This window comes from Heterodontus francisci, chromosome 9 (assembly GCF_036365525.1).
Source record: "Heterodontus francisci isolate sHetFra1 chromosome 9, sHetFra1.hap1, whole genome shotgun sequence".
Taxonomy (NCBI): domain Eukaryota; kingdom Metazoa; phylum Chordata; class Chondrichthyes; order Heterodontiformes; family Heterodontidae; genus Heterodontus; species Heterodontus francisci.
This window is the reverse complement of record NC_090379.1, coordinates 4,856,379-4,880,083: the sequence shown is the minus strand read 5'-3', so window position 1 is coordinate 4,880,083 and position 23,705 is coordinate 4,856,379. Positions and strand designations below refer to the sequence as shown.

Here is a 23,705-nt window from a genome sequence, read left to right as displayed (position 1 = left end):
ACCACTTCTCTTCCCCGCTCCATCCTCCAATCACAGCCTCAATCACCACTTCTCTTCCCTGCTCCCTCCTCCAATCAGAGCCTCAATCACCGTTTCTCTTCCCCGCCCCCTCCCACAATCACCCCCTCAATCATCACTTCTCTTCCTCGCTCTCTCCTCCAATCAGAGCCTCAGTCGCCACTTCTCTTCCCTGTTCCCTCCTCCAATCAGAGCCTCAATCACCGTTTCTCCATCGCTCCCTCCTCCAATCAGAGCCTCAATCACCACTTCTCTTCCCCGCCCCCTCCCACAATCACCCCCTCAATCACCACTTCTCTTCCTCGCTCTCTCCTCCAATCAGAGCCTCAGTCGCCACTTCTCTACCCCGCTCCCTCCTCCAATCAGAGCCTCAATAACCACTTCTCTTCCCCGCTCCCTCCTCCAATCAGAGCCTCAATAACCACTTCTCTTCCCCGCTCCCTCCTCCAATCAGAGCCTCAATCACCACTTCTCTTCCCCGCCCCCTCCCACAATCACCCCCTCAATCACCACTTCTCTTCCTCGCTCTCTCCTCCAATCAGAGCCTCAGTCGCCACTTCTCTACCCCGCTCCCTCCTCCAATCAGAGCCTCAATAACCACTTCTCTTCCCCGCTCCCTCCTCCAATCAGAGCCTCAATAACCACTTCTCTTCCCCGCTCCCTCCTCCAATCAGAGCCTCAATAACCACTTCTCTTCCCCGCTCCCTCCTCCAATCAGAGCCTCAATCACCGCTTCTCTTCCCCGCTCCCTCCTCCAATCACCCTCTCAATCACCATTCTCTTCCCCGCTCCCTCCTCCAATCAGAGCCTCAATCACCGCTTCTCTTCCCCGCTCCCTCCTCCAATCAGAGCCTCAATCACCACTTTTCTTCCCCGCTACCTCCTCCAATCAGAGCCTCAATTACCACTTCTCTTCCCCGCTCCCTCCTCCAATTACAGCCTCAATTACCGTTTTTCTTCCCCGCTACCTCCTCCAATCAGAGCCTCAATTACCACTTCTCTTCCCCGCTCCCTCCTCCAATTACAGCCTCAATTACCGTTTTTCTTCCCCGCTCCCTATTCCAATCAGAGCCTCAATTACCGTTTTTCTTCCCAGCTCCCTATTCCAATCAGAGCCTCAATTACCGTTTCTCTTCCCCGCTCCCTCCCACAATCACCCCCTCAATCACCACTTCTCTTCCCCGCTCCCTCCTCCAATCAGAGCCTCAATCACCACTTCTCTTCCCCGCTCCCTCCTGCTATTCTCTCCCGCATCCGCCTGCTTCCTGCTCCAATTTGCCTCTCCCAACTGGTGGTTGCTCCATCCCGCCACTTGCTTCCCGCCACTCACTGTTAGCACCTCTCTCACTCCCACTCACCCCCCAACCCGCCGCTTCTCTGGGTGGCGAGGCAGGGAGCAAGCGGCGGGTATAAATGGTGACCAGTGGGCGCGGGAGAGTAAAGCAGCAGTCAGAAGCAGCAGGCTGCAGCAGTGGGAGAAAACGTGAAACTGAATGCGGCGATTGAGGCAGCGATCACAGGAGGGAGTGGGAAACAGAAGCGACGATTATGAGAGGGTACTGTTGGGGGGGGAGGGGTGGGGGGAAATGGAGGCAGTGATCGCAGCCATTGACATGTGAGGGGGTTTGGGTTGAATTTGATTTTTGTGTCAAATTGAGCAGTGCCATCTTTATTACTGGCAGCTACTAGAGACATTGCAGACAGTGACATTTCAGTCGGCGCCATCTTTGTTACTGGCAGCTGCCTGCAACATCGCAGACAGTGACTTTTCAGTCGGCGCCATCTTTGTTACTGGCAGCTGCCTGCAACATCGCAGACAGTGACTTTTCAGTCGGCGCCATCTTTGTTACTGGCAGCTGCCTGAGATCTCGCAGTGACATTTCAGTTGGCACCATCTTTATTAATGGCAGCTGCCTGCGATGTCGCAGACAGTGACGTTTCAGTCGGCGCCATTTTTATTACTGGTAGCTACCTGAGATGTCGCAGACAGTGACGTTTCAGTCGGCGCCATTTTTATTACTGGTAGCTGCCTGCAATGTCGCAGACAGTGACGTTTCAGTTGATGAGGCTGCATTTGTGCATGTGCCAGTACTGTGCCACCTAGTGGTTGCACTGTCAGCAAATGCAGCCTTTCTGCTGTTCACCTCAAACATTCCCTGTGGTAGTGAGTTCCACATTCTCACCACTCTCTGGGTAAAGATGTAACTCCTGAATTCCCTATTGGATTCCCGCCCTGTTACCTCTGGCGTCCCCTAAGCATCTATCCTTGGTCCCTCATATTTCACATCAACATGCTGCCCTCGGCGACATCATCTGAAAGTACAATGCCAAGTTTCCACATGTACGCTGATGACACCAAGTTCTACCTCACCACGACCTCTCCGAACCCCTCCACTGTCTCTAAATTACCACACTGTTTGTCTGACTTCCAGTACTGAATGAATAGAAATTTCTTCCAATTAAATATTGGGAAGGCTGAAGCCATGGTCTTCAGTCCCTGCTATGAACTCCACTCCCTAGCCACAGACTCCATCCCTCTTCCTGGCAATTGTCTGAGGCTGAACCAGACTGTTCAAAACCCTGGTGTCATATTTGACTCCAGAATGCGCTATTTCTCATCTGCATGCTACCCCTTGGTGACGTCATCCAAAAACACAATGTCAGCTTTGACCCCAAGATGAGCTTCCGACTGCATCCGCACCATCACCAAGACTGCCTATTTCCACCTCCATAACACTGCCTGATACAGTCCTTGGCGCAGCTCATCTGCTGCTGAAACCTTCATTCATGACTTTGTTACCTCTAGATCTCCCACATTCTACCGTTGGACATCATCCAAAACGCTGCTGCCCATGTCCTAACATGCACCAAGTCCAGTTCACCTATTACCCTGTGTATTTGATGATCTATACTGGCTCCTGGTCTGGCAGTACCTTGAATTTTAAGTTTGCATTCTTGTTTTCAAATCACTCCATGGCCTCGACCCTCTCTATCGATTAATAGTTAACAATTAAATAATAAATATTAGCTAACAATTAAAAATCCAATGTCTAATAAGTAACTGAATAACAATAACCCACAAATAATCAACAATAGTGAATCATTAACTAGCAATAATGAATGAATAAATTATTTATTGTTGATAATTTATTACTTGGGTGCTGTTATCAATTGATTGCTTGAATCAGTGTTTATTTTTGATTATTTATTGATTAATGGCTGGTGTTTATTTCTTGCTTGATTATCATTGTTAATTGGGTGTTATTTATTAATTGTGGGCAGGAGGGAGGGGAGCAGGAGGCAAACTGCAGCTGTGATACTCAGAGGCATTCAATTTGGACTCATACAGTGAGCAAGTGCTATTATCATACTACCTGGTCTGGTTATATTTATATTCATCTCTTGATGGTTTGATTCTTGTAATTGTAAAAAAGCTGCTAGTTTGACTGACTTAAATCTTCCACCATGCCATAAATAATGTAAATTCCTTGCATGATTAAATAACACTTGGAGTACTGTGTCCAATTCTGGGTACCACACTTTAGGAAGTGTCATGCTCATGAAAAGTACAGTGATGAAAATAAAAAAATAAACTGAAGAGTTATAAAAAATTAAGACAATTTAAAAAAGACTGGTAGGTTTTTTGCCTTCAACAAGATGGAGGAGACAGTCACATGACAGATACCATTTTTCACTAAAATACATATCTATGTCTGCTAAGAACTAAAACTCATTAAACCCGTCTGCATTGAAATGAAACAGCTCATCACGCATACGAATTAGGAGCAGGAGTAGGCCATTCGGCCCTGCGAGCCTGCTCCGCCATTCAATAAGTTCATGGCTGAACTAATGACTCCACATTTCCACCTACCCCCAATAACCTTTCACCCCCTTGCTTATCAAGAATCTATCTGCCTCTGCCTTAAAAATATTCAAAGACTCTACTTTCACTGCCTTTTGAGGAAGAGAATTCCAAAGACTCACGACCCTCTGAGAGAAAAAATTTCTCCTCATCCCTGTCTTAAATGGGCGACCCCTAGTTCTAGATTCTCCCACAATGGGAAACATCCTTTCCACATCCACCCTGTCAAGACCCCTCAGGATCTTATATTTTTCAATCAAGTCATCTCTTACTCTTCTAAATTCCAGCGGATACAAGCCTAGCCTGTCCAATCTTTCCTTGTAAGACAGCCCACCCATTCTAGGTATTAGTCTAGTAAACCTTCTCTGAACTGACTCCAACGCATTTACATCCTTCCTTAAATAAGGAGACCAGTACTGTACACCGTACACCAGATGTGGTCTCACCAATGCCCTGTATAGCTGAAGCATAACCTCCCTACTTTTGTATTTAATTCCCCTTGGTATAAACAATAACATTCTATTAGCTTTCCTAATTACGTGCTGTACTTGCATACTAACCTTTTGCAATTCATGCACTAGAACACCCAGATCCCCTCTGCATCTCAGAGCTCCGCAATCTCTCACCATTTAGATAATATGCTTCTTTTTTATTCTTCCTGCCAAAATGGACAACTTCACACTTTCCCACATTATACTCCATGTGCGAGCTATTCACAAAACGAACTGAAACAAAGACACTCGCAGACTCTGTATCTGCAGCTACACTTACCACAATAGAGGGTGAACATCCCTTATCTTGTCAAAATGGGCTACCATCAGAAGCTATTGTGCAGCCCATCAAGAACTGAAGCCTAAAGTCACATGGGTGAAACTAATACTTTATGCATTTAACTTTGAAAATAACCTTTTTTGGAGAACAAAGGGAGTCATCAGTCATTCAAGTTCAGAACATCAGAACAACAAGATCATCAGTCTGGAATCTCCAGCCACAGAGAGAACATCAAAAGCCATCTTTAATTCCAGCACAAGGTTGTGTGTGTGTGTGTGTGTGTGTGTGAGAGAGAGAGAGAGAGATCTTTAATTCCAGCCCAAGGCTGCGAGAGAGAGAGAGAGAGAGAGATCAATTCCATCTAAGAAATTTGAATCCAGCTGAGACGAGTTGGCAACCAACTGCAGCACAGAAGACAGTGACTTTCAAACAACTCGTTCACCTGTGAAAACTGAACTAAGAGATACCAGCACCACCTTCAAACTAAACTGTTATCTGCCAGGAGACCTCAGCAACCCAGCAAGGGCAAGACGACCAGCAAACAGGCCTGCAACTTTAAAACTTCCCTTCTGAGAGGGTCCCACAGGTTTTTCCTGAAAACAGCAGACTTTTACGCCTTGAACTCTTAAGGCCTTACCTTTTACCTTCTATCCGTTTTTTCTTGAGTATGTTTGAGAGAGTGAATGCGTGAGTGGTGTTGGGAACATTTTGGGTGATTATTGCTTAATACGTATTTAATCTTCTGTTTTAAACTCACAAGAAAACCTGTCACTGTCTGTTTATTTAACCAACAAAACACAGGAGCTGCAACAATTAATTTAAACAAAGCACTACCCGTGATCAGTTGCGAGGTGACCAGTGGAAACCAGCCACACCATTTCCCACCTGCCCATAACAAATTGGGGGCACAAAGCCAAGATTTTTGAACAATCAGATTAAATGAATGATTCGGAAATGGGAAGAAAATTGACCTCCAAAACTGTGGAAAATTGAACAAAGGCTTTCTCGATTATTTTTTTCTTCGTTACAGTGCTAGAAACAAAAAGCATGTCCACAATTAATGCTGAAGAGTTTGTAGAGCAAGGAGGCATATCCCATGGTAGGTTAAGTCAATTATGTATTGAAGATTTAAAAGCTGTAGCTGCCCAGGTGGGAGTCAATTTCGAAAAAAAAAGTGAAGAATTTAGCTAGCCATTTTAATCCTACCCCAAACCAGAAGAAACAGGCATACAGCCTGAAACATAAAATTACACCAGCTAAGATTCAAGTGGAAAGGGACCTTGCTATGCAAAAGTTGGAATTGCGGTTCAAAAGGAAAAAGAGAGACAGTTGCAGCTTCAAAAGGAAAGAGAGTTTCAGTTGAGAAGAGAGGAAATCCAGAGAAATACAGAGAGAAAGACAGGAAGCGGTGAAAAAGGTTGAGTTGGAAAGACTACAAGCACAAGGTGAGAATGCCGCCAGCAATTCAAACGGTATTCCCAATTCAGAGCAAAACTTTGACATTATGGGATGCTCAAGACTAGTGCCACAATTTAATGAGGAGAGGTCGAGTCTTATTTTATCTCCTTTGACAAAATAGATAATAGTCTAAAATGGCCAAAAGAACATTGGATTATTATTTTGCAAGGCGAATTAGTAGGTAGGGCACGGGAAGCTTTTTCTCTGTTGTCAGAAGAGAGTTCTTCTGACTACGAACAAACTAAAATGGCAATTCTGAATGTGTATGAATTGGCACCCGAAACCTATTAACAGAAATTTAGAAATACTAGGAAAAGAGCTGCCCAGATTTTTTATGGAATTTGAAAGAATTAAACATGCAGCTTTTGATTGCTGGATACAATCTCTAAAGTTAAACCCCTCATATGAAACTTTGAGAGAGGTAATTCTATTAGAAGAATTTAAAAATAGCATCCCAATTAATATAAATACCCATTTCGAGCAGCAAATAATTACAAGGGTAAAAGAAGCCGCTGCCATGGCAGACGACTATGAACTTATTCACAAACCCTTCTCGCAAGGAAAATACTCCCATGATAATAATTACCAGAGGTTCAGAAAGGACAGAAAATGGAAAAGTGTGAAGAGATGAAGTATTAATGACAGGGAAACAAAAGATGAGCATGCAAGAAGCCCTCCACCAGTAAGGAAAGAAAATGCAGAGGGCAGGAATGTTTTCCACAGACCTGAGAGTTCCCATTGCAGTAAATTAGGGGATGTAAAAGCTGATTGCTGGAGGTTCAAGGGAAAGACAGTTAATTTTGGTGGAGTGCACAAGGCAGCCAAGAAAAGGCAGCCCTAGCAGGTAGCAAGGCAGATCTGCCTACGGCCCTAACTGTGGTATGGAACCCCACAAAGAATACAGCTGTACGTTCGGCAGAAGTAGAGTATTTTAAAGGAAAAGGTGTCCCCAGACCCCTCTAGCGAGGCAGGCAAACCCACTGTCCTACTTCGAGACACAGAGGCCATTCATTCCCTCATGCTGGGCAAAGAAATGACCTTCCCACCAGAGACCTCACTAAAAATGATGGTTCTGATAAAAGTGATTGAGGGAGGATACATTTCTGTATCCCTGTATCATGTTCATTTGCAGTGTGACCTTGTTTCTGGACCGGTTATTGTAGGAATTGTCCCTAGTCTACTTGTGGCCGGAATAGACTTGCTACTCGCAATGATTTGGCTGGAGGTAAGGTTGTAGCAGCCCTGTGGTCTTAGACCAGCGAAATGAGGCCAGGGAGACAGAACAAATATAGGAGGAAGTCCCTGGAATCTTTCCTGCCTGTGTAGTAGCCAGGGCCATGGCCAAGCAAGCTTCCCCAGAGAGAGCTGAGCTAGTAATTCAGTCAGGTAAACCAGAGGTCTGGCTAGCTGAGACATTCTTTGGAAATTTAGGGGAAGAAAAGGAGGTATACAGTAGATGCTCCTTAATTGAAGCCCAGCAAGCAGACACTGATTTAAAAAGGATAGCACAGACAGCCTATTCTGGAGCAGATGGTTCTGATAAAAGTGATTGAGGGAGGATACATTTCTGTATCCCTGTATCATGTTCATTTGCAGTTGAATGTCAAGGGGAGATGGTTAGATTCTCTCTTGTTGGAGATGGTCATTGCCTGGCACTTGTGTGGCGCGAATGTTACTTGCCACTTATCAGCCCAAGCCTGGATATTGTCCAGGTCTTGCTGCATTTCTACACAGACTGCTTCAGTATCTGAGGAGTCGCGAATGGTGCTGAACATTGTGTAATCATCAGCGAACATCCCCACTTCTGACCTTATGATTGAAGGAAGGTCATTGATGAAGCAGCTGAAGATGGTTGGGCCCAGGACACTACCCTGAGGTACTCCTGCAGTGATATCCTGGAGCTCAGATGATTGACCTCCAACAACCACAACCATCTTCCTTTGCGCTAGGTATGACTCCAGCCAGCGGAGGGTTTTCCCCCTGATTCCCATTGACCTCAGTTTTGCTAGGGCTCCTTGATGCCATACTCGGTCAAATGCTGCCTTGATGTCAAGGGCAGTCACTCTCACCTCACCTACTGCAGGAGTTCCTCAGGGCAGTGTTCTAGGCCCAACCATCTTTAGCTGGTTCATCATTGAGCTTCCCTGCATCGAAAGGTCAGAAGTGGGGATGGTCGCTGATGATTGCACAATGTTCAGCACCATTTGCAACTTCTCTGAAGCAGCACATGCCCAAATGCAGCAAGACCGCGACAATATCCAGGCTTGGGCTGATAAGTGGCAAGTAACATTCGCGCCACACAAGTGCCAGGCAATGACCATCTCAAACAAGGGGGAATCTAACCATCTTCACTTGATGTTCAATGGCATTACCATCGCTGAATCCTCCACTATCAACATCCTAAGGGTTAGTATTGACCAGAAACTGAACTGGAGTAGCCATATAAATACTATGGTTCCAAGAGCAGGTCAGAGGCTGGGAATCCTGAGGCGAGTAAATCACCTCCTGACTCCCCAATGCTTCCACCATCTACAAGGCACAAGTCAGGAGTGTGATGGAATACTCTCCACTTGCCTGGATGGGTGTAGCTCCAAGAAGCTTGACACCATCCAGGATAAAGCAGTCTGCTTGGCTTGCACCCCATTCACCACCTTCAACATCCACTCTCTCCACCACCGATGCACAGTGGCAGCAGTGTGTACCATATACAAGATGCACTGCAGCAGCTCACCAAGGCTCCTTAGATAGCACCTTTCAAACCCATGACCTCTACCAACTAGAAGGACAAGGGTAGCAGATGCATGGAACACCACCACCTTCAAGTTGCCCTCCAAGTCACACACCATCCTGACTTGGAACTATATCGCTGTTCCTTCACTGTCACTGGGTCAAAATCCTGGAACTCCCTTCCTAACAGCATTGTTGATGTACCTACACACTAAGAACTGCACCGGTTCAAGAAAGCAGCTCACCACCACAATTACGGATTGGCAATAAATGCTGGCCTAGCCAGCGATGCCCGCATCCCATGAATGATTAAAAAAAACACTAAAAAACTGGGCTGGGTTTGCAAGGCATGTAAAATGTTCCCCAGAATGTCACGTTCAAGTGTGCACTCTGTAGTAGAATTGGAGGCAAGGAAACTTTTATGTTTATGGGAATTTATTTTTCTTAAATTTTAATAGTAACCTACATTGAACAAATTAAAGAACTAAATATGGTGAAACTGCTGTTAATACTGATTTGGCCAATAGCTGTTTATATTGGATGTGACTTGTGAACTGACTCGGTATGTATGCTATTAACAGACAATCTTCACCACGATAAACAGTTCCGTTGACATGCACTAGAATGTTAGTGAAGTTATACTTATCCTTTATCCCTGGTTTGTCTGATTTGTCTCATCACTGCCCACAGCTGGGAAACAGTCCTCAGATTGTGACTGAAAGTAATTTGCTGTTTCCCAAAAGCCATATTAAAATATGCTTTACATGCAGCACTTTCACACTGTGGATATTATATAGTATTATAATTTAGATTGGGGCTCCGTGATCACTAATCCATTTGAGAAGTGCTCCTTCAACCAAAAATATGTGAAAACCACAGATTTATTAGATGGATATTATTGATTTTTGTAATTTATTTAGTAATTTATTATCAGTTGCTGTGACTTGTTCAATGATACTGATTGTTGATTACATTGATATTGATAGCTGTGATTTGCACAGTGATATCTCTACCTTGCTTTCGTAGATCTCACGAAAGCATTCAACACCGCCAGCAGAGCAGGACTCTGCAAGATTCTGGAGAAAATTGGCTGTCTACCAAAGCTCCTTAATCTCAGCCTTAATCTTTAGTTCCTTTCATGATAACATGCACAGTACTGTACAGTTTGATGGATCTACTTCCAACAGTTTCAGGGTGAAGAATAGAGTGAAACATGGCTATGTCCTAGCTCCCATTTTGTTTGGTATTTTCTTCGCCATACTGCATACTAGGTCAGGCAATAAGCTCCACTATCTGTCCAGATGGGAAGTGAAGACAAAATTACAGAATGTGTTGATCAGAGAACTGCTCTTCACTGATGATTCCTCGCTCGGCGCCCACATAGAAACTCAGCTACAAACACTCCCTTACTATAAGTGTCAAGAAAACTGTTGTTATGGGACAGGGTGTCACATCTCCGCCTTCAATCACACGAAACAATACTCCACTGGTAGTAGTTAGCAAATTCTGCTATCTTGGGTCCACATTGACAGACAATCTGACTCTTGATGCAAAACTCAACACACGCATAGGGAAAACATGCACCACCTTTGGCCAGTTCATGAAACGTGCATGGAAAAACAAGCTGACCCTTAGGACCAGAATGCTGGTTTCTAAGGCCTTTTCTCTCAGCACCTTGTTGTAAGGCTGTGAAGCATGGATGACTTACAGCTATCAGGAGAGGAAGGCTCAATAATTTTCATCTTCAATGTCTGTGGTGCATTCTTGGCATCTCATGCAAGGGCAAGATCGCGATTGTGACAGTCCTCTCAAAGGCAAATCTCCCAAGTATGCTAGCATTCATCAAGCAGAGGTGACTTCACTGGCTTGGCATGTTCATGGATGCGTTCCCAAGGGCATTCTGTACGGGGAGCTGGCTGGAGCTAGAAGACCAGTAGGAGGCTCAAAGCTCCGCTTCAAGGATGCTTGCAAGCGTGACATGAAAGCCCTAAACATCGATATTCATGTGGGAGACACTAGCCAACAACAGAGGGAAATGGCAACATTACCTGTAGGTTGATGTGCACCACCCTGACGATCAGTGCCTAGAGCAGCTTGAGAGCAGGTACCAATGCCAAAAAGAGCACCCCCACAATGACACCCGATAATCACTCATGTGCAGCACTTATGGCAGAACCTGCCTGTCATGAATAATGATCTCTTCAGCCATCAGCAAAAATGCACCATGTGAAACACACCCATTACCAATGGATTAGCTGCATGTCCATCATTTCACATAGATGGGAGGATGACAACATAGGATATGGATTATTGATTGTAGGGAAACTGATTATTGATTACTGTGATATTATTGATTGCAGTGATATTGATTATTGATTTCAGTCATATTCATTGCTGAATATTGATTGCTGTCATATTTATTATTGATTGCTGTCATATTGATTATTGATTGCAGTATATTGATTATTGATTGCTGTAATATTGATTATTGATTGCTATCATATGGATTATTGATTGCAGTATATTGATTGCTGTCATATTGATTATTGATTGCTGTATATTGATTATTGATTGCTGTATATTGAATGCTGTGATATTGATTATTGATTGCTGTCATATTGATTGCTGTATATTGATTATTGATTGCAGTATATTGATTGCTGTCATATTGATTATTGATTGCAGTATATTGATTATTGATTGCTGTCATATTGATTATTGATTGCTGTCATATTAATTATTGATTGCAGTATATTGATTATTGATTGCTGTCATATTGATTATTGATTGCTGTGATATTGATTATTGATTGCTGTCATATTAATTATTGATTGCAGTATATTGATTATTGATTGCTGTATATTGATTATTGATTGCTGTCATATTGATTATTGATTGCAGTATATTGATTATTGATTGCTGTATATTGATTATTGATTGCTGTCATATTGATTATTGATTGCTGTATATTGATTGCTGTGATACTGATTATTGATTGCTGTCATATTAATTATTGATTGCAGTATATTGATTATTGATTGCTGTATATTGATTATTGATTGCAGTATATTGATTGCTGTCATTTTGATTATTGATTGCAGTATATTGATTATTGATTGCTGTATATTGATTATTGATTGCAGTATATTGATTGCTGTCATTTTGATTATTGATTGCAGTATATTGATTATTGATTGCTGTCATATTGATTATTGATTGCTGTATATTGATTGCTGTGATATTGATTATTGATTGCTGTCATATTAATTATTGATTGCAGTATATTGATTATTGATTGCTGTATATTGATTATTGATTGCTGTCATATTGATTATTGATTGCAGTATATTGATTATTGATTGCTGTATATTGATTATTGATTGCTGTCATATTGATTATTGATTGCTGTATATTGATTGCTGTGATACTGATTATTGATTGCTGTCATATTAATTATTGATTGCAGTATATTGATTATTGATTGCTGTATGTTGATTATTGATTGCAGTATATTGATTGCTGTCATTTTGATTATTGATTGCAGTATATTGATTATTGATTGCTGTCATATTGATTATTGATTGCTGTATATTGATTGCTGTGATATTGATTATTGATTGCTGTCATATTAATTATTGATTGCAGTATATTGATTATTGATTGCTGTATATTGATTATTGATTGCAGTATATTGATTATTGATTGCTGTATATTGATTGCTGTCATTTTGATTATTGATTGCAGTATATTGATTATTGATTGCTGTATATTGATTATTGATTGCTGTATATTGATTGCTGTCATTTTGATTATTGATTGCAGTATATTGATTGCTGTCATTTTGATTATTGATTGCTGTATATTGATTATTGATTGCAGTATATTGATTGCTGTCATTTTGATTATTGATTGCAGTATATTGATTGCTGTCATTTTGATTATTGATTGCTGTATATTGATTGCTGTGATATTGATTATTGATTGCTGTCAAAGTGATTATTGATTGCTGTATATTGATTATTGATTGTAGTATATTGATTGCTGTCATATTGATTATTGATTGCTGTCATATTGATTATTGATTGCAGTATATTGATTGCTGTCATATTGATTATTGATTGCTGTGATATTGATTACAGTATATTGATTATTGATTGCTGTCATATTGATTATTGATTGCTGTGATACTGATTACAGTATATTGATTATTGATTACTGTCATATTGATTATTTATTGCTGTGATATTGATTACAGTATATTGATTATTGATTACAATATATTGATTATTGATTACTGTCATATTGATTATTTATTGTTGTCATATTGATTATTGATTGCTGTCATATTGATTATTGATTGCTGTGATATTGATTACAGTATATTGATTATTGATTGCTGTCATATTGATTATTGATTGCAGTATATTGATAGTTGTCATATTGATTATTGATTGCTGTCATATTGAGTATTGATTGCTGTGATATTGATTACAGTATATTGATTATTGATTACAGTATATTGATTACTGTCATATTGATTATTGATTGCAGTATATTGATTGCTGTCATATTGATTATTGATTGCTGTGATATTGATTATTGATTGCTGTGATATTGATTACAGTATATTGTTTATTGATTACTGTCATATTGATTATTGATTGCAGTATATTGATTGCTGTCATATTGATTATTGATTGCTGTCATATTGATTACAGTACATTGATTATTGATTGCAGTATATTGATTGTTGTCATATTGATTATTGATTGCTGTCATATTGATTATTGATTGCTGTGATATTGATTACAGTACATTGATTATTGATTGCAGTATATTGATTGTTGTCATATTGATTATTGATTACTGTCATATTGATTATTGATTGCTGTCATATTGATTATTGATTGCAGTATATTGATTGCTGTCATATTGAGTATTGATTGCTGTGATATTGATTACAGTATATTGTTTATTGATTGCTGTCATATTGATTATTGATTGCTGTCATATTGATTATTGATTGCTGTGATATTGATTACAGTAAATTGATTATTGATTACTGTCATATTGATTATTGATTGCTGTCATATTGATTACAGTAAATTGATTATTGATTACTGTCATATTGATTATTGATTGCTGTCATATTGATTACAGTAAATTGATTATTGATTACTGTCATGTTGATTATTGATTGCTGTGATATTGATTACAATATATTGATTATTGATTGCTGTCATATTGATTATTGATTGCTGTGATATTGATTACAATATATTGATTATTGATTGCTGTCATATTGATTATTGATTGCTGTCATACTGATTATTGATTGCTGTGATATTGATTACAGTATATTGATTATTGATTGCTGTCATATTGTTCATTGATTGCTGTTATATTGATTACAGTATAGATTATTGATTGCTGTCATGTTGATTATTGATTAGTCATATTGATTATTGATTGCTGTGATATTGATTACAGTATATTGATTATTTATTACTGTCATATTGATTATTGATTAGTCATATTGATTATTGATTGCTGTGATATTGATTACAGTATATTGATTATTTATTACTGTCATATTGATTATTGATTAGTCATATTGATTATTGATTGCTGTGATATTGATTACAGTATATTGATTATTGATTGCTGTCATATTGATCATTGATTGCTGTCATATTGATTACAGTATAGATTATTGATTGCTGTCATATTGATTATTGATTAGTCATATTGATTATTGATTGCTGTGATATTGATTACAGTATATTGATTATTTATTACTGTCATATTGATTATTGATTACTGTCATATTGATTATTGATAGCAGTATATTGATTGTTGTCATATTGATTATTGATTGCTGTCATTGATTGCAGTATATTGATTATTGATTGCTGTGATATTGATCACAGTATATTGATTATTGATTGCTGTCATATTGATTACTGTCATGTTGATTATTGATTGCTGTTATACTGATTATTGATTGCAGTATATTGATTGCTGTCATATTGATTATTGATTGCTCTGATATTGATTACAGTATATTGATTATTGATTGCTGTCATATTGATGATTGATTGTTGTCATATTGATTATTGATTGCTGTGATATTGATTACAGTATATTGATTATTGATTGCTGTCATATTTATTATTGATTGCTGTCATATTGATTACAGTATATTGATTATTGATTGCTGTCATATTGATTATTGATTGCAGTATATTGATTATTGATTACAGTATACTGATTATTGATTGCTGTCATATTGATTATTGATAGCAGTATATTGATTGTTGTCATATTGATTATTGATTGCTGTCATTGATTGCAGTATATTGATTATTGATTGCTGTGATATTGATCACAGTATATTGATTATAGATTGCTGTCATATTGATTACTGTCATATTGATTACTGTCATGTTGATTATTGATTGCTGTCATACTGATTATTGATTGCAGTATATTGATTGCTGTCATATTGATTATTGATTGCTCTGATATTGATTACAGTATATTGATTATTGATTGCTGTCATATTGATGATTGATTGTTGTCATATTGATTATTGATTGCTGTGATATTGATTACAGTATATTGATTATTGATTGCTGTCATATTTATTATTGATTGCTGTCATATTGATTACAGTATATTGATTATTGATTGCTGTCATATTGATTATTGATTGCAGTATATTGATTATTGATTACAGTATACTGATTATTGATTGCTGTCATATTGATTATTGATTACTGTCATATTAATTATTGATTGCTGTCATATTGATTATTGATTGCTGTGATACTGATTACTGTCATATAGATTATTGATTGCTGTCATATTGATTATTGATTGCAGTATATTGATTGCTGTCATATTGATTATTGATTGCTGTGATATTGATTATTGATTACAGTATACTGATTATTGATTGCTGTCATATTGATTATTGATTACTGTCATATTAATTATTGATTGCTGTGATATTGATTACAGTATATTGATTATTGATTGCTGTCATATTGATTATTGATTGCTGCATATTGATTGCTGTGATATTGATTATTGATTGCTGTCAAAGTGATTATTGATTGCTGTGATATAGATTACAGTAAATTGATCATTGATTGCTGTGATATTGATTACAGTCATATTGATTATTGATTACTGTCATATTGATTATTGATTGCTGTGATATTGATTACAGTAAATTGATTGATTGCAGTATATTGATTGTTGTCATATTGATTATTGATTGCTGTGATATTGATTACAGTATATTGATTATTGATTGCTGTCATATTGAGTATTGATTGCTGTGATATTGATTACAGTATATTGATTATTGATTGCAGTATATTGATTGCTGTCATATTGATTATTGATTGCTGTCATATTGATTGCAGTATATTGATTATTGATTGCTGTCATATTGAGTATTGATTGCTGTGATATTGATTACAGTATATTGATTATTGATTGCAGTATATTGATTGTCATATTGATTATTGATTGCTGTCATATTGATTGCAGTATATTGATTATTGATTGCTGTCATATTGAGTATTGATTGCTGTGATATTGATTACAGTATATTGATTATTGATTGCAGTATATTGATTGTTGTCATATTGATTATTGATTGCTGTCATATTGATTGCAGTATATTGATTATTGATTGCAGTATATTGATTGTTGTCATATTGATTATTGATTGCTGTCATATTGATTGCAGTATATTGATTATTGATTGCTGTCATATTGAGTATTGATTGCTGTGATATTGATTACAGTATATTGATTATTGATTACTGTCATATTGATTATTGATTGCTGTCATATTGATTACAGTATATTGATTATTGATTGCAGTATATTGATTGTTGTCATATTGATTATTGATTGCTGTCATATTGAGTATTGATTGCTGTGATATTGATTACAGTATATTGATTATTGATTACTGTCATATTGATTATTGATTACTGTCATGTTGATTATTGATTGCTGTCATATTGATTATTGATTGCAGTATATTGATTGCTGTCATATTGATTATTGATTGCTGTGATATTGATTACAGTATATTGATTATTGATTGCTGTCATATTGATTACTGTCATATTGATTACAGTATTGTTGATTACTGTCATATTGATTATTGATTACTGTCATGTTGATTATTGATTGCTGTCATATTGATTATTGATTGCTGTCATATTGATTACAGTATATTGATTATTGATTGCTGTCATATTGATTACTGTCAAATTGATTACAGTATTGTTGATTACTGTCATATTGATTATTGATTACTGTCATGTTGATTATTGATTACTGTCATATTGATTATTGATTGCTGTCATATTGATTACAGTATATTGATTATTGATTACTGTCATGTTGATTATTGATTGCTGTCATATTGATTATTGATTGCAGTATATTGATTGCTGTCATATTGATTATTGATTGCTGTCATATTGATTACAGTATATTGATTATTGATTACTGTCATGTTGATTATTGATTGCTGTCATATTGATTATTGATTGCAGTATATTGATTATTGATTGCAGTATATTGATTGTTGTCATATTGATTATTGATTGCTGTCATATTGATTGCAGTATATTGATTATTGATTGCTGTCATATTGAGTATTGATTGCTGTGATATTGATTACAGTATATTGATTATTGATTACTGTCATATTGATTATTGATTGCTGTCATATTGATTACAGTATATTGATTATTGATTACTGTCATGTTGATTATTGATTGCTGTCATATTGATTACTGTCATATTGATTACAGTATTGTTGATTACTGTCATATTGATTATTGATTACTGTCATGTTGATTATTGATTGCTGTCATGTTGATTATTGATTGCTGTGATATTGATTACAGTATATTGATTATTGATTGCTGTCATATTGATTACTGTCAAATTGATTACAGTATTGTTGATTACTGTCATATTGATTATTGATTACTGTCATGTTGATTATTGATTACTGTCATATTGTTTATTGATTGCTGTCATATTGATTACAGTATATTGATTATTGATTACTGTCATGTTGATTATTGATTGCTGTCATATTGATTATTGATTGCAGTATATTGATTGCTGTCATATTGATTATTGATTGCTGTCATATTGATTACAGTATATTGATTATTGATTACTGTCATGTTGATTATTGATTGCTGTCATATTGATTATTGATTACTGTCAAATTGATTACAGTATTGTTGATTACTGTCATATTGATTATTGATTGCTGTCATATTGATTATAGTATATTGATTATTGATTACTGTCATGTTGATTATTGATTGCTGTCATTTTGATTATTGATTGCTGTCATATTGATTACAGTATATTGATTATTGATTACTGTCATATTGATTATTGATTGCTGTCATATTGATTACAGTATATTGATTATTGATCACTGTCATGTTGATTACAGTATTATTGATTACTGTCATATTGATTATTGATTGCTGTCATATTGATTATTGATTGCAGTATATTGATTGCTGTCATATTGATTATTGATTGCTGTCATATTGATTACAGTATATTATTGATTACTGTCATATTGATTATTGATTGCTGTCATATTGATTACAGTATATTGATTATTGATTACTGTCATGTTGATTATTGATTACTGTCAAATTGATTACAGTATTGTTGATTACTGTCATATTGATTATTGATTGCTGTCATATTGATTACAGTATATTGATTATTGATTACTGTCATGTTGATTATTGATTACTGTCATATTGATTATTGATTGCTGTCATATTGATTATTGATTGCAGTATATTGATTGCTGTCATATTGATTATTGATTGCTGTCATATTGATTACAGTATATTGATTATTGATTGCTGTCATATTGATTATTGATTGCTGTCATATTGATTACAGTATATTGATTATTGATTACTGTCATGTTGATTATTGATTGCTGTCATATTGATTATTGATTGCTGTCATATTGATTACAGTATATTGATTATTGATTACTGTCATGTTGATTATTGATTGCTGTCATATTGATTACAGTATATTGATTATTGATTACTGTCATGTTGATTATTGATTACTGTCATATTGATTATTGATTGCTGTCATATTGATTACAGTATATTGATTATTGATTACTGTCATATTGATTATTGATTGCACTATATTGATTGCTGTCATATTGATTATTGATTGCTGTCATATTGATTACAGTATATTGATTATTGATTACTGTCATATTGATTATTGATTGCTGTCATATTGATTACAGTATATTGATTATTGATTACTGTCATGTTGATTATTGATTGCTGTCATATTGATTATTGATTGCTGTCATATTGATTGCTGTCATATTGATTATTGATTGCTGTCATATTGATTACAGTATATTGATTATTGATTACTGTCATATTGATTATTGATTGCTGTCATATTGATTACAGTATATTGATTATTGATTACTGTCATGTTGATTATTGATTACTGTCATTTTGATTATTGATTGCTGTCATATTGATTACAGTATATTGATTATTGATTACTGTCATATTGATTATTGATTGCTGTCATATTGATTACAGTATATTGATTATTGATTACTGTCATGTTGATTACAGTATTATTGATTACTGTCATATTGATTATTGATTGCTGTCATATTGATTATTGATTGCAGTATATTGATTGCTGTCATATTGATTATTGATTGCTGTCATATTGATTACAGTATATTGATTGATTACTGTCATATTGATTATTGATTGCTGTCATATTGATTACAGTATATTGATTATTGATTACTGTCATGTTGATTATTGATTACTGTCATGTTGATTATTGATTGCTGTCATATTGATTACAGTATTATTGATAACTGTCATATTGATTATTGATTGCTGTCATATTGATTATTGATTGCAGTATATTGATTGCTGTCATATTGATTATTGATTGCTGTCATATTGATTACAGTATATTGATTATTGATTACTGTCATGTTGATTATTGATTGCTGTCATATTGATTATTGATTGCAGTATATTGATTGCTGTCATATTGATTATTGATTGCTGTCATATTGATTACAGTATATTGATTATTGATTACTGTCATGTTGATTATTGATTGCTGTCATATTGATTATTGATTGCTGTCATATTGATTACAGTATATTGATTATTGATTACTGTCATGTTGATTATTGATTGCTGTCATATTGATTACAGTATATTGATTATTGATTACTGTCATGTTGATTATTGATTACTGTCATATTGATTATTGATTGCTGTCATATTGATTACAGTATATTGATTATTGATTACTGTCATATTGATTATTGATTGCACTATATTGATTGCTGTCATATTGATTATTGATTGCTGTCATATTGATTACAGTATATTGATTATTGATTACTGTCATATTGATTATTGATTGCTGTCATATTGATTACAGTATATTGATTATTGATTACTGTCATGTTGATTATTGATTGCTGTCATATTGATTATTGATTGCTGTCATATTGATTGCTGTCATATTGATTATTGATTGCTGTCATATTGATTACAGTATATTGATTATTGATTACTGTCATATTGATTATTGATTGCTGTCATATTGATTACAGTATATTGATTATTGATTACTGTCATGTTGATTATTGATTGCTGTCATATTGATTACAGTATATTGATTATTGATTACTGTCATATTGATTATTGATTGCTGTCATATTGATTACAGTATATTGATTATTGATTACTGTCATATTGATTATTGATTGCTGTCATATTGATTACAGTATATTGATTACTGTCATGTTGATTATTGATTACTGTCATATTGATTATTGATTGCTGTCATATTGATTACAGTATATTGATTATTGATTACTGTCATGTTGATTATTGATTACTGTCATATTGATTATTGATTGCTGTCATATTGATTACTGTCATATTGATTATTGATTGCTGTCATATTGATTACAGTATATTGATTATTGATTACTGTCATGTTGATTATTGATTACTGTCATATTGATTATTGATTGCTGTCATATTGATTACAGTATATTGATTATTGATTACTGTCATATTGATTATTGATTACTGTCATATTGATTACAGTATATTGATTATTGATTACTGTCATGTTGATTATTGATTGCTGTCATATTGATTACAGTATATTGATTATTGATTACTGTCATGTTGATTATTGATTACTGTCATATTGATTATTGATTGCTGTCATATTGATTACAGTATATTGATTATTGATTACTGTCATATTGATTATTGATTGCTGTCATATTGATTACAGTATATTGATTATTGATTACTGTCATGTTGATTATTGATTGCTGTCATATTGATTACAGTATATTGATTATTGATTACTGTCATATTGATTATTGATTGCTGTCATATTGATTACAGTATATTGATTATTGATTACTGTCATGTTGATTATTGATTACTGTCATATTGATTATTGATTGCTGTCATATTGATTACAGTATATTGATTATTGATTGCTGTCATATTGATTACAGTATATTGATTATTGATTACTGTCATATTGATTATTGATTGCTGTCATATTGATTACAGTATATTGATTATTGATTACTGTCATATTGATTATTGATTGCTGTCATATTGATTATTGATTACTGTCATATTGATTATTATTTGCAGTATATTGATTGCTGTCATATTGATTATTGATTGCTGTCATATTGATCGCTGTGATTACCTGAATGCTGTCAGGAACCGTAGGAAGAAGACGGCATGTGCACAGGCGCAGACAGTCAGGGCCCAGACCCGGAGTCGGAGGTTTTTGCTGAAAGCTTTCTCCTCCTCGGTGAGCGGCGCCTCGAAGCCGAGAGACGGGAGGCGGCTGGTCAGACTCGAGTAATCGCCGCTCGCCATTCCCGGCCCCGGCCCCGGCCCCGGCCCACTGACACCACAGCAACGGCCCGGCCTCCTCCGTCACCACAGCAACGGCCCCGCCTCCTCCGTCACCACAGCAACGGCCCCGCCTCCTCCGTCACCACAGCAACGGCCCCGCCTCCTCCGTCACCACAGCAACGGCCCCGCCTCCTCCGTCACCACAGCAACGGCCCCGCCTCCTCCGTCACCACAGCAACGGCCCCGCCTCCTCCGTCACCACAGCAACGGCCCCGCCTCCTCCGTCACCACAGCAACAGTTAAATCGCAGCCAGCATCCGGGTGAAAGGTCAAAAGGGGGTTGGTTTCCCAGTTTGAGGATCAAGGTTCACCTATTGACTGAAATCATTCTTAAAGTGTAATGCTGTTGATGTGGTGTACATGGACACAGTGCCACACAACAGAGTTGTGAGCAAGGTTATAGCTCATGGAATAAAAGGGACGGTAGCAACATGGATACGGAATTGTCTGAGTGACAGGAAACGGAGAGTAGTGGGTAATGGATGTTTCTCGGGCTGGAAGACGGTTTTTTTTTAGAATTAGAATTAGAATATTACAGCGCAGTACAGGCCCTTCGGCCCTCGATGTTGCGCCGATCATCTGACCTACACTATTCCATTTTCATCCATATGTCTATCCAATGACCACTTAAATGCCCTTAAATCTGGCGAGTCTACTACTGTTGCAGGCAGGGCGTTCCACGCCCCTACTACTCTCTGAGTAAAGAAACTACCTCTGACATTTGTCCTATATCTTTCACCCCTCAACTTAAAGCTATGTCCCCTCGTGTTTGCCATCACCATCCGAGGAAAAAGACTCTCACTATCCACCCTATCTAACCCTCTGATTATCTTGTATGTCTCTATTAAGTCACCTCTCCTCCTCCTCCTCTCCAACGAAAACAACCTCAAGTCCCTCAGCCTTTCCTCGTAAGACCTTCCCTCCATACCAGGCAACATCCTAGTAAATCTCCTCTGCACCCTTTCCAAAGCGGTTTGTCGTGGAGTTCCCCAGGGGTCAATGCTGGGATCCTTGCTTTTCCTGATATATATTAATGACCTAGACCTTGGTGTACAGGGTACAATTTCAAAGTTTGCAGATGCTATGAAACTTGGAAACATTGTGAACTGTGAGGAGAATAGTGTAGAACTTCAAAAGGATATTCAAAATCATGAAGGGTCTGAACAGAGTGGATAGGGAAAAACTGTTCCCATTCATGAAAGGATAGAGAACGAGAGGGCACAGACTTAACGTGCTTGGCAAAAGAAGCAAAAGCAGCATGAAGAAAAACTACTTCCCGCAGCGAGTGGTTAAGGTCTGAAATGTACTGCCTGAGGCAGGTTCAATTGAAGCATTCAAAAGGGAATTAAACTATTCCGTGAGAAGATGTGCAGCGTTATGGGGAGAGGGCGGGGGAATGACATTAGGTGAATTGCTCATTCAAGAGTCAGTGCAGACACGATGAGCCGCTGTAACAATTTTGTCACCTCTGAGACCCTCCAATGGCCTGGATTGTTCACCAGTAAAGACAAGACTGTCCAAATAAACACAAGTTGGGATAATGGTACCAGTTTTGGGAAAAGATGGGACCTGTACGGGCTGGGACCAGTGTCCTTGCAGGGCAATTTGCTAGTGTTATTGGGAACAGTTTAAACTAACTTGGCAGGGTTGTGGGAACCAGGAGGTAATATTAGAGAGGAAAACCAAGGTGCACAGAGACAGATAGCATTAGAGTAAGAAAATAGTAAGGTATTAGGTGGGGTCAGAGTAAGTGGGAATGTTATAAAGTCTAAATTAGGTTTACAGCAGATGTATTTAAATACACG

The 23,705-nt window shown here is 36.9% G+C and overlaps 1 protein-coding gene across 1 annotated transcript in view; it reads right to left on the bottom strand.

Annotated features, from left to right (window-relative positions):
- The window catches only part of noxred1 (NADP-dependent oxidoreductase domain containing 1), a 63,848-nt gene extending 41,959 nt beyond the window's left edge, over nucleotides 1-21,889 (bottom strand). Inside the window, exon 1 of the mRNA XM_068038235.1 lies at nucleotides 21,686-21,889. Within this exon, the coding sequence (XP_067894336.1) occupies nucleotides 21,686-21,861 (176 nt within the window). The 5' untranslated portion in view covers nucleotides 21,862-21,889. The remainder of the gene's footprint in view (nucleotides 1-21,685) is intronic.
- Between the last annotated feature and the right edge of the window lie 1,816 nt (nucleotides 21,890-23,705).